Here is a 12,947-nt window from a genome sequence, read left to right on the forward strand (position 1 = left end):
AGTGTTTTTCTCACAAGTGTGTTATACGCTGTGTGTTTTATGTCAGGTGTACATTTATGTAGATTTCTCCTCAGGAACCCAAGTGTTCGGTTGGCTGCGGCAGATGTGGTCAAGTGAGTGTTGACTTTCAAGTTAGTGGAGAGGTGGACACCGAGGTATTGTGTGTGTGCACAGATTCAAGATTACTATTGTGAAGAATGTATTGTGTATAATGGATGGGGTTGTAGCTATATGCTCTGGTCAATCTTAAAAGTTTACATTTTTCAGGGCAGAAATACATCTGCCAAGTAGGCTAGGCCACAGGGCCCCTAAAGAAAGCCTACCGCCGCTGTAGGCCCAGAACGTATAATAATAATAATAATAATAATAATAATAATAATAATAATAATAATAATAATAATAATAATAATAATAATAATAATAAAAGTTTGCTATAGCTGTTGTTCTTTCAGATTGTATATATAAAATAAGTCTAAAAAGTGATTATGATTTATGAACTCATTGCTGTGCTTGTGTCAATCATAGCTCCGTGGTGTAGTTGTTAGCGTTGCCACATATCAGTGTGGTTTCTCTTTTTTTTCGGGTTGGTCGATAAATGGATACTTGGGAAAGGGTAAATTATGGTACCCGATTTCACACCTGCCTTGCGTCACGCGGCAATGGGTTGAATGGGTTCTTCCCGCGGGCTCAAGGGTCACTGGTACGGAGAGAAGCACTAAAGTCACGCAGTATGCCCTCAACTCTTTTTTTTTCACCTAATGTACTTAGGCTCGGCCATTTTAGTTATTTTCAAGTTTTCCAAAATGTAACCAAAAGTGATTGGGCTCGTCACAGCCCCGGCGGCAAACGGTAGTAGGTATACGTCATACTCAGCCATGCACATTCTTACCATTATAATGAATTTCAGTTTAGATAGTTTTTGTTCACGTGTTTATTGGTCAGCAGCTGGAATCTGAGTGCTAGAAAATATCAATACGAGGATATAAACATTAGGTCAGTGGTCAGCCAGACAACTATCAGGCATCAGCTGATCCTACTAGAGGGTGGTTGAGGGATCCTCGTAAACTGTGACAAGACTCTTCAACTCTTCAGCTCTTCAACTCTTAAGCTCATCAACTCTTCAACTCTTAAGCTCTTTAACCCTTGAGCTCATCCACTCTTAAGCTCTTCAATTATTCAACTCCAACTCCAGCTCTTTTTAACTCGAGCTCTTCCACTCTTAAGCTCTTCAACTCTTTAGATCTTTAACTATTGAGCTCTTCCACTCTTAAGCTCTTTAATTCAACTCTTCAGCTCTTCAGCTCTTTTAACTCTTCAACTCTTCAGCTCTTTTAACTTCAACTCTTCAGCTCTTCAACTCTTCAGCTCTTCAATTATTCATCTCTTCAGCTGTGACAAGACTCTTCAACACTCCTCCCACTGGGTGACCAAGTACCCCAACACAGCGGCCGTCCACCACCCACCCAAGGAGCACAGTTTAAGATTCTTGGCCTTACCTGTGCCTTCCAGAGAAAGGCGGCCAGGTATACGACAACAACCCTTCAACTCCACCTACAACAGCATCCCTTTCCTCTGCCCCTCGCTCCCTTCCATATCCCACCCACAGACTCCCTTGTCCCTGCTGCTGACCCCACCCCCACCCACAGACTCCTTGTCCTTTCCGCTGAACCCACCCCCTTCCATATCTCACCCACAGACTCCTTGTCCTTGTCGCTGACCCCACCTCCTTCCCATCAGGACCACTAGGAATCCTGTGACTATGCCCGCCAGAGTGGTCATGTCCAAAATCTTCCGCCATGGCTCCCTCCTGGCTGCTCTGGGTGCTGCCGCTGGGACCGGCTGGTGGGTGGGCTCCAGCAGGCCCCAGGAGGCTGATGGACTGGTCAGTACGGTGTTCGGAAGGGTCTCGGCAGCGGCCCTGCAGGGGTACAGCATGCAGGCCCCGGCGGAGTTGACCCAGCAGGACCCCAGCGCCCCCAGGGTGACCCAGGTGAGGCAGGCGTGTTGGAGGCCCAGCTGTTCCAGTGTAGTGTGCCAAGTGAACCTGTCCCAGTTACTAAAAAAACAACTATGCTGCTCGTCCTTGTTGTCACAATGTTTATTGTCATAGCAGGCACTTTACTATCTCCTAGTCACTGTAAGCTTCATAGACATTACTCAATTAGTGTGCCATACTTACCAGTGTGATATGCCTGAAGATATCAGGATGTTGCGTAGAACAACTGAGACAAGACAACTTTTGGCACCCTGCACTGACCCCATGTCAGACATTGCCATGAATTTAATAGGGAAGTTTCCTTGTTCCAGTCTGGATCAGGTGAAATCAGAAAACGGAGCAATGTATAGTCTTGGTCTTGCCATAATTTTTTATGATAATAAGCTACTATCCATTAGGTTTAGGTGGGGTTATGTTAGTTTTATAGCTCTTAACTAATTAACAGGTGATATACTACTGTTTTACTGATTTTGCTGTCAATGAGTAAATTACTACACGTTGACTATGCATTGACTTTGCTGAGCTGCTTAACATAGCTACACTACATCAATCTCAATCACCGAGCACTACGTACTCTGTGAACAGCCTCACCCAGCAGAATGTGAAAACTTGTACAATGTTTGCCATTTTCTATTTCAGTGACCAGTCTGTGTGTCAGTCAGATTCAGGGTCATACTGCTGTAGGATACAAGTGTTAGAGACTACAAAATAAAAAGTCTTCAACTTGCCTCTTAAATTTATTTGCAGTCATAATAAAGACTAAGGTAAAGTGTACATCAGACAAACTCAGGTGACTGTCTGACATCTCCCAGATAATGCGGTATGGCTTTCCTGGGCTGACCAACGTGAGGGCCAGGGATGACTATGTTATATCCTACGACGCAAGGACGCGGGTGCCCTACTGGGTCTGTGAGCACTTGACAGCCGATCGTATAGCAAAGAACCCTGAAGTGGACCGAGCCAAGTGTGACTTCCATGAGGATTTGTCCATACATGAGTACTTCAGGTGTGGCAGCTGTGCAATTCTAGATAATAGGATCCATTAAGAAAATACCAAACCCTGACTGCCAAAAAAATTAAGAAATAGTACAGTAATGCAACTCTACCAAATTAGAAACCTTTCCTCACTGAAATAGTAACATAACCCCATTAAAATAGTAAAGATTTTCCATTTGGCTGAGGAAGGAGGGACAGGATCTATCAGGAGTCAGGACTAAGTTTGAGAACAACTTGGTCCTAATATTTTGCATTACCAAATTTTGTCTCACAATTGTATTTGTGTAAGTTGTGTTGAAGGTGGCTCTAATTTGCTGCTTGGGATGGCTATAATCTGATAGGGTAAAGATTTTATATGAGACAGGTGTCCACTGTCCATCCTAAGAAAAAATAACATTTCCTGGATAATTACTAATGTAAACTATCTCCGTGTATAGCTAAGTGGTGTTACTCAGCTCAGTGTTGGTTTGTTCATCACTCACTCTCCTTGATCAGGTCTGAAAACCGTGACTACAAGGGCAGTGGCTTTGACCGAGGACACATGGCAGCAGCAGGCAACCACAAGCTGTCTCAGAAAGACTGTCATGAAACCTTCCTGTTGTCCAACATGGCTCCCCAGGTACAGACATCATCACTAACTCTGTTCCCAGCACTGATAGTGTGGAAGGGCTTAAGCAAGTACTCTAAACTCATTTTATATATCTATATGTTTTTCCAGTGTTTCTGTAAAGTATTTTTTGTTCAGTCCATGGCTTGTTATTGTTACATTTATAATTATAATGACAGCTAAGCAAAGTGGATTTTTTTTTTCATTCATCTTCCTTAAACAATTTCATTATATATCATTTACATAATTATATTGAAAGTAAATGCTCTATAGTTTTATTGGGTTGTTTTTGTGATTGATTAATTATTTTTGAGTTGTTAGGAACTTATAACTGCTAACCCCATGTTATGGTATTGGTAGTGTATGGTCAGTCACTTATAATCAACTTCTTAGGAGTGAGAGAGGCTTGTATTATTATTATTACTCACTATTATTATTATTATTATTATTATTATTATTATTATTATTATTATTATTATTATTATTGTAATATGATGGCTACCTTCTTTGCAGGTAGGGAAGGGGTTCAACAGAGACAAGTGGAATGAGTTGGAGTCGTATTGCAGGAAGCTCGCCCGTAACAATGCTAATGTTTATGTGTGCACCGGCCCGCTGTACCTGCCCAGGTGGGGGTTAGAGGATGAGGAAACTTGATACACTGAGCAGAGCAGCTATAATCACATAAGCCCCACCCTCTTTCTGGGATCAGCTGAGATTGGCTGAGGCTGTTTTTGTTGTCTCTGATATGGAAAATTACCTAAACTATAACAATGTCATGATCACATAAATCGTTTACTATCCATATATCTACCTGGAGATTTCTCGGCAGCGTCCATGGCAGAAGAGTCTCCATTTGCATCTATCCATTTACTCTATCCTTGCATACTACAGTCCTCGCATTTCTTCTGTTACGTCTTTAACCTGGTAGCAGCGGGGATTGTGTTTCTTAATGGTCCCTCCAAGCGAGAAAAAAGAGAAAAAAAATCACCCCTCACACAAACCATTTCATAATATATATCAAAGCATTTGTGATCAGATTATGCATCATCTATTTTTTGGGGTTTATATCATGGCACAAATTTGGCCTGTCACTGCTACATGGTAAAGCCACAAATGTGGCCCATCGCTGCTACCGGGTTAAAGTATTGTACCACCCTGTTTTTTTATGGTGGGTTGTTCTCTTGCACTTCCACCTTTAGTATTAGTTATAGGAGATTTACAAATTATGCTATAGCATATTAACTAATGTGAAAAGAGGTTGAAGTTAAATTTGAGATCATATTATTGACCTCCACTCTGGTTTTAGGGTGGGGGATGGAGTGGGGCATAGTGGACTAGTTGATTAGCAGCAACAATGTTCACTGAAAGTATCGTAAGCCATCAGTGCAGTCAGCCCTTCACTACTAATGTGGAGTGTTTCCCTTGTGTTGGTTGTAGGGAGGAGGAGGATGGGAAGCTGTATGTCAAGTATCAAGTCTTGGGCCAAAACCACGTAGCTGTCCCAACACACTTCTTCAAGGTAAAATTAATAACCTGAGTAACACTTGTGTGTGATTTTTAAGTTGTCTCATTTTAACTTTGTAACAGTGTTAGTTATGTTTATTTAGTGACTGAATTAGAACCACGGAGACTCTCCAACCCACTTCTTTGAGGCAAAATGGATGATTGAAGTAATACATTTATTGGACTTTCAATTTCTTTCATATATTTTAGTTTTGTCCATGTGATTGTTCATATAAAAAGAGTAGGCAATATTAATAGCACCATCTTATTTGATAACTAGCACAAAACCACGCAGTCATGTCATTTATTCTCGTTGCTCGTCCAAACCATCTAAGGGTAAAACATTTCACCTGTTCATCCACTCCATAATCCATTCTTTTGCCATTGCCACCTAATAAGTAGTTTTCATGTGAAATATTTAATTCTTTTACAGGTTGTGGTTAGTGAGACCCATACAGGTGACCTAGAGCTGGAGACCTTCATGCTTCCCAATGCCGTGATAAATGACAGCACGCCCCTCTCCACCTTCCTTGTGAGTTTTGTCTCTTCTACTCTAGTCTGTGGCCAGCTGCTGTAGGATACTGTGAGAATTGGGTTCATATGTTACAGGATTGCAAGAGTATATGAATCCATTGAATACTTTCACCCATATTGCAAACTCTTCCTTGGCCATCCCTTGAGATCAGTTCCGACTATCATTGTGCCAGGCCTTGAACCTTTTGCTCTTTCTGTGAACCACTTTTATGTAAATATTCTCTTTTAGTAGTAGTTTGGCTCAAGTATGCCAAGAAAAAAGTAAGCTCAAGTATGCCAAGAAAAAAGTAAGCTGAAGTGAATAATATAGGTAATTCAACAAAGACAATAGACAGTTTTAAGCAGTTGAAGTTTTATGAGCTGATAATAAAAGTCAGTAAAGGATAGTTTGTGCCATGGCCTTCATAATACTGACTGATTTTAAAATTTTGTTGCTTTCCCTTAATTTTAGGAGGAATTCCATTCTGATTTTTTTTTTTAAGATTTTGATACTTTTGTAATTTCGAAAGGGAAACTGTTTCACTTTCTTTTTCATGAGGTGAGACTTGAACCATGTTGGATTTAAAAAGTGAAACTATTGCTAATGATAGTGATACCTTTTTTTTTCATACTGGGCTTTGTAATGCAGCCAAATACCAGAGTTTTGATACATAAAAAAACACCTGAAAAGACATCCAAATGCTGGGAGACACTAGAATTCAAATCTAAATACAGTAAAGTCCATGAAGGACAACTTAGCATACATCAATATTAAAATGATGGTAGTAGTCACAAGAGAGTGAAGTCCATCTGTTTGGAGCTAACATTGATAGGTTCGTTTATATTGCGTTCTTGAAGAGTTTGAAGTGTGTTTGTGAGGTGATCTGTTGCCTGTGCTTAGTGTGCTTGTCTGTTTCCCTGTCATTCTGTTCAGGTTTTAATAGAGATGATCCATGGCTTGTACCTTTGTCTATGTAACTTTCTACGGCTGTAAATGTTCTGAGGTCATGCCAGGTGATCTCTTAGTCTGTTCCTCTATTCTTTAATTTCTACCTGTCTGCCTGTTTGTTTATGAAGAATTTTTTTTTTTAGCAATATATCTAGTGTAGCTGTCAGCAGTTTTATTTTGTGTACCTCTATCTGTCCAATTTTTTATTTACCTGTGTCTGTCTGTCTCTGTCCGCAGGTCCCGACGGAGGTGGTGGAGCGAGCGTCAGGTCTCCTCTTCTTTGACAAATTAAGCAAAAAGAGTTTCAAGAAGATCAATGGCAAGAAGATGGGCTGGCTCTAAAGTGGATGCTCTTCTATTTACATGCAAATTTCTCTTTTTACTTTTTTTGTCCAGGTAGCGGCAAGGTCCCCCAAAAATGTCAAAGAATTTTCCAGAAGCCACATACTGTAGTGTGAGGTGCTTTTATGTGACAGTATGCACAACTACATGTGTATAAATATTTAAGTATGTTTGCATCGTGCTGCACTTAAAATCTTGCACAAGAGGCTGATGACATGATTTTCCTCAGGTGATATTGAATTTTATGTGATGAATTGTCTTAATGTGATGGGTATATTGCATTTCCAGTGAATGCTACTGTATTTTGATTTTATCTCATGCATAATTTGTAGCTGTGAACATTTCACAAAGTGCAATATAGAGTTGTGGATGCATCTTGTGACACAGTCAATATGTGTATTGATATTTTCCAAGTTTTTTTTTTAAAAGCATAGACTTTTCTGTTCACCATGGATGGCACAATTTCATGCCTTCAAATAACCATTGGCATCATTGAGCTCTTTCACATACACCGACCACAATAAAACTGTGTTCATGACCGCCGTTGTAACCACAGCTCTCCTTTTCAGTTACACATGTTTATGACACCAACGGAGTAAGAAGTGCTCAGCACTATTTATGTGTTCAGACAGGCTGACTTCTGTGGTGAAAATACATACTGCAAAATAGTACTAAAACAACCAATGAGCATGAGTCTCCATGACTATCAAGAGCCAAATTAATTGAAGGACACAGCTTCAGGTTGTCTTGTCATTCATTGGAAAAGTCTTGTGTACAACAGAGCACCCTTAGGAATACATGATCTTGTGCTGTCCTTGGCAGATGTGGAAAAGTCAGTGCATCTGAAGGAGGTTCAAAGTGTTGCATAATAGAGAAAGATTGTCGCTTGTGGTGCTTGGTAAGATATGGTCACTGTCTTCAGGGTTGCAGGGCTTCACTTGTCCAAGGTGTTAAGATACAATTTAAAGTATTATGAATTCTCATGTCAAAGTAATTCCCATGTAAGTTAATTCCCCCAAGGTAGTGAAATGTTCAATTGAGTAATGAATTCAGTATGAGAAAAATAGCAGCTGTGTAGAGGTTGATGCTCTACATTTAGCCCCTAAAATATAGCCAAAAAATATTTGACCTGCCTAAATATAATATGCGGTATGTGTGGCTGTGTCATGTATAAAGTCTTGTTGTAGAGTGAAACTGATATGTAAAAAAATGTACATATTGTTGAAGGTTTATACCATAATCATTAAAAATAATTTGAAAAGACTGTGGTTGGATATAATTCACTAATGATTCACTTAAGCTCTGTCAAAAAAAAAAAAAGTGCCATGGAAGTGTGAAAAGGTAACAGTAGATGATGGCTGAGTGGCTACTGGGCTGACATGTTGAATCTAGAGGCCAAGGTTCGAGTCCTGCCACCAGCAAACAAAGCCAGCACAAAGTGGCAAAAAACTGCTCATATGCTGTCTAGCTAACCACTAAACCTGAATTTCAATGCTATGTGTGTAAGAGCAGCACCAGGGAGCAGCACGAGTCAAGCAAGAAATATGTAACAGCACCACTGTAAATAATATCTGCCTGTGCTCATCTACTATGGCACCATGGACATAAACTCAAAGAAGAAGTAGTAGTAGTAGGAGAGAGAGAGAGAGAGAGAGAGAGAGAGAGAGAGGTCAGTGGAAGGGAGAGAACTAATGGCTACCTGATTCCCCTCCCCTGACCGCCACCTGATACTGACAGGCCCTCCTTCCTTCCCTCCTTCCCCTCCATCCTTCCTTCCTTCCTCCTCTCCTTCCTTCCTTTCCCTCTGCCTTCCCCCCATCTCCCTTCTCCAGCCTCCTCACACCCTGTACCAGCATTATATCTTGAGCTACACGAAATTTTGTGTATTATAAATGATACATCTGTTTGTGATTGTAGGTGGCTGGAAGGAAACCATTTGCCTGTGTAAGCAATAGGACAGTAATTATTATTTTGAAGCTACTTAAGGCAGACAGGTTGCTTAACATAGTCATAGCTAAAGTCATGGGCATAGCAACGAGTCATAGCTGAAAAAAACCCTCAGTAAAAACGTACAAAGGATTTAACTCAGTATCAGTATTTAGAAGAAAAAACTATTACACTATCAAAAACGTACAAAGGATTTAACTCAGTTTCAGTATTAAGAAGAAAAACTATTACATTCCTCAGAAGATTCATTACGTCTTCACTGGGGCATATTTTGTGTATTGTAACTGATGCTGGAAGGCTGGAAGAAATTAGCCTGTGTAAGCAAAAGGAGAGGAACTAATATTTTGTAGCTACGTAGTAAAAAAAATCCGCTACGTCATCACGGGCATCAGTCTGTGTGTGTCAGTGTTCAGAGCAGGCTACGTCTCGGGGCTTCGTTCCGGTAAGTAGCTTTTTTCAACCTCTCTGGACCGTGGAGTGAAATTTACCGTGGGTCACCTCTGGGATGCCATATGTTTCGGCGGGGATATGGATTTAGACGAGGATAGGTGGATTTAGGCGAGGAAAGGTGGATTTTTCAAGGTTACCTGCTGCCTAACCTTGCTGCCGGGAAGGGAGGGAGGTGTTATCGTCCTGTAAGACATATTTAGAAGTAGAATTTTTGAGCCGGTAAGTAAAATCGTGCCATGGTTAAAAAAACAAACAAACCTGCCTCGATGATGAATAGGTATGAACGGAGAATGAATAAACGACATTTTCTAAACAGCAACACATAAGCCAAAGCGACATGTAGGCTCCACGAAGGGAGGTGAGCATACAATTTTAATCGGTCTGCAACATTTTCATCTTTGGCCTTGGAAGATTGAGGAGTGAGCCAAGGCGTCACGCGGAAAGTGGAAATGATCCCAGTGATGGATACGAATGGATAACGTGAGGTAGAAATGAATGATCGATATTTTCCTACCAGCAACGCTAAAACCAAAGGGACATGGGGTGCAGGGAGGGAGACGAGGATACCTTTTTCATCGGCTCGTAACATTTTCATCCTTGGCCTCAGAGTAGTGATGAGTGAGCCAAGGTATCGCCCGGGGAGTGGAAATGATCTCAGTGATGGATACAAGTGAATAACGTAATACAGAAATGAATAACCGATATTTTCCTTGCAGCAACACATAAGCCAGGGTGACGTGCCCCGGGGAGGGAGGCGAGGATACTTTTTTCATCGGCTTGTAACATTTTCATTTTTAACCTCAGAACAGTGATGAGTGAGCCAGGGCGTTGCGCGGGGAGTGGAAATGATCTCAGTGCAATAAATACGAATGATGAGGTGAAGCAAAAATGGATAATCGATATTTTCCCTTAGCAGCAACACAAAGCAAGGTAACACGTGCATCAGGAAGGGCGGCGCGGGTAGGGGAGGCGGGTCCGCGAGGGTAATTTTTATCAGCCTGCAACATTTTCATCTTTGGCTTCAGAACAGTGATGAGTGACCCAAGAAGTCACGCGGGGAGTGGAAATGACCTCTGTGATAGATGTAAATGGAGACAGTGAGGCAGAAATGAGTTATCGACACCTGAAAATAGCAGCACCGCATAAGTTGAGTTGAGCCAAGGTGACACTCAATGGGAGGGAGACTATCCTAGTTTAAGTTAGATTTGGCAAGCAAACTGAGGTAGGACAGTTACTTATACTTACAAAGTTATATATAAAATAACCAAATATAACACTTTAAAGTGGCTGAGTTGATCTACTTTTTTGTAACGCTAAATTTGTAGAAATATCAATATACATATTAGGCGCTTGGCAACTATCATCCCCCCCTGTCAAATCTTGGAGTGTCAAATGGCAGCCCATGTAAACAAAGGAACGGTGCCAGATTGTCGTACTCAGCATATTGTATTTTCCGGTGTCTGGCCCTTAACCATTGCCAAAACATCAGGATTAACGATTTTAACGATAACTAAATGAATATCGTTGTTGGGGCCCAGGAGACACTTTTTGGGTCGGAAATCGGTAAATATTAACAGGCTGAGTAGGGCAGTCTGGCAACGCTGACGGCGCGGCGTTTGAATTTGCTACGGCCACCGCCACGAACCCCGCGTTGACTAGACTATTGTGCCACTAGAACACAGAGTGGAAGTTATTCCAGGTCAAGGTCCAGAGATTTGTCGACTCGAGCGTCAGATGTAACAATGGTCGTCGCCTGGCCCATCATGGCACTTAATGTTAAACGGTAAGGTTACTTAATTTGTTGCAGAGTTAGTTAGGGCTGTTTTAGGCTTTCTACGTTTCTGTCACTCATTTTATTTTTCATATCCATGTCTCCTTGTTGTGTGTCGCTACATCCCTTTTTGACGACCACTATGGTTGGGATGGTATGTGGTAGCGTGGTAGTAGTCTACATTCCCGAGCGCTGGTCCCGGATGGTAAGGCCTCAGGACAAGTGAACACTCGTTCCGAGGTTTGTGACCAGAAGGGCGTTACTTGAGATTGATTATGGAAGGTGGGAGGATTTCCGTGTGAACCACTTGTGAGACAGCGTTAAGAAACTGGATGGTGATAATGTACTATGGGGGAAGGGCGTGTGTAAGGGTTTAGTAAACTCAAAACAGGCTCCAAATGGTAACACTCACAGTAAGGTTGTATATAAATATGTATTTAGTTTCATTTTTCAAAGGTTAGCGGAGTACAAGAAAATGACTGACAGGCTGTATGCCTCTAATCTAACTAGCTACGGGCACAAGGGAGATTTGGGGGAATACACATAATGCTTAGCTCTGGTTGCTGGAAGAGGAGAAGCAGGAGCTGGCGTGAGCGTCTGGCTCGGCAGGGGACGTCCACGATGGGAAAGGGGCGGTCCTGGTGATGGACAGATGGGCGCCGCTTGATGTGGAGAGGGAGCAGCTCGGGTGGTGTGAAGAGGCGGGCGCTCGTCGTGATGTAGGGAGCAGCTTGGGGCAGTGGTATATCGGCCACCAGGGGAGTGGTAGGACGGCCACTCGGGCAATCGAGGGGCAGGTTACCCCACCAGTTCCCATCCAGTAGTCCGTCTCACACAGCAGGCCGTGGGTGGTTCTTCGGGGGGCTGAGTGGAGAGATGGACACCTCTCAGACCAGCCCGCTTCTCTGTGATTTCTCACTGCCGCTCCTTGCTGTAGGGGTGCTCGTCTCCTCACGTCTCCCAAGCTTGTCTCTCGCTGCAGTGGTGCTTGTCTCCTCACGTCTCCCAAGGTTCTGGTGCTCTTCCTCACTGGCCTGTGGGTCTCCTTGCCCTCGCCTTCTCGCCTCTGCTCCTCGCTAAGCTCCTCCCCCTTCTTCACGTGACTCCCTCTCGGCATTACAATCAAACCCTACCTACCTAACTAGTTATTGGTTTCTTGGGGGGGTTCGAGGCTTTGAGATGAGGGATTTCAGTAACTCTCGTTCATATATTCGCTCATTCGCTCGCCGAGTTATCTTCTCATAACCTTTTACGCACTTACATTCCTTAGCCACCCATTCACTCTTTCACTCATTCACTCTTTCACTCATCCACGCTCCCACTCGCTCACACTTACTTACTGTCACTCACTGACTCACTCACATTCTCGTTCATTCACGCACTCGCTTACACTTACTCACTCTGTTACTCACTGACTTGCATACCCTCTCGCTCACTCACATTCGGACCGTTACAGTAAGGTTACTTAATTTGTTGCAGAGTTAGTTAGGGCTGTTTTATGCTTTTTACGTTTCTGTCACTGTCTCGTTTTATTTTTCATATCCATGTCTGTTTGTATTGCCAGTAGACCAGCATAATGACACATGTTAAGTTAAGGATGGAATCTTTACATAGGTTGGAAAACAGGAAATATTATAGATCGTGGTATAATTTACTGTTTTCCAACCTATGTAAAGATTCCGTCCTTAACACATGGGGTTATACCAAGGCCATGGTTCTACTGACCTTCTGGCAATACATGCTCATCGAAGGGACTGCTTGGGTTTATATTTTTTATTGGTAAATATGGAGAATCGTTACGCGCCTCCAATATTGCCCCCACGAGAATAGTAACCTTTCCAAGGTCTCACATACTGTTGTACTTTTCTAGTTT

At 42.2% G+C, this 12,947-nt stretch overlaps 1 protein-coding gene across 5 annotated transcripts; it reads left to right on the forward strand.

The window, feature by feature from the left end:
- The first annotated feature begins 846 nt into the window (after window positions 1–846).
- LOC127000387 (endonuclease G, mitochondrial-like) lies at window positions 847–8,170 on the forward strand. Of its 5 annotated transcripts, none has more exons than XM_050864065.1 (8): window positions 847–993; window positions 1,697–1,990; window positions 2,809–3,002; window positions 3,488–3,611; window positions 4,113–4,225; window positions 5,037–5,118; window positions 5,536–5,634; window positions 6,802–8,170. In XM_050864065.1, exons 2-8 carry the CDS (start codon window positions 1,760–1,762, stop codon window positions 6,904–6,906), a joined length of 948 nt encoding a protein of 315 aa, XP_050720022.1. In that variant the 5' UTR covers window positions 847–993; window positions 1,697–1,759; the 3' UTR covers window positions 6,907–8,170. The 5 variants fall into 5 exon arrangements, with proteins under 5 accessions (XP_050720022.1, XP_050720021.1, XP_050720023.1 ...); XM_050864064.1 differs by having other exon boundaries at window positions 850–993; window positions 1,390–1,990; XM_050864066.1 differs by having other exon boundaries at window positions 852–993; window positions 1,738–1,990.
- The last annotated feature ends 4,777 nt before the right edge of the window (window positions 8,171–12,947 follow it).

This window comes from Eriocheir sinensis, chromosome 18, assembly GCF_024679095.1.
Source record: "Eriocheir sinensis breed Jianghai 21 chromosome 18, ASM2467909v1, whole genome shotgun sequence".
Taxonomy (NCBI): domain Eukaryota; kingdom Metazoa; phylum Arthropoda; class Malacostraca; order Decapoda; family Varunidae; genus Eriocheir; species Eriocheir sinensis.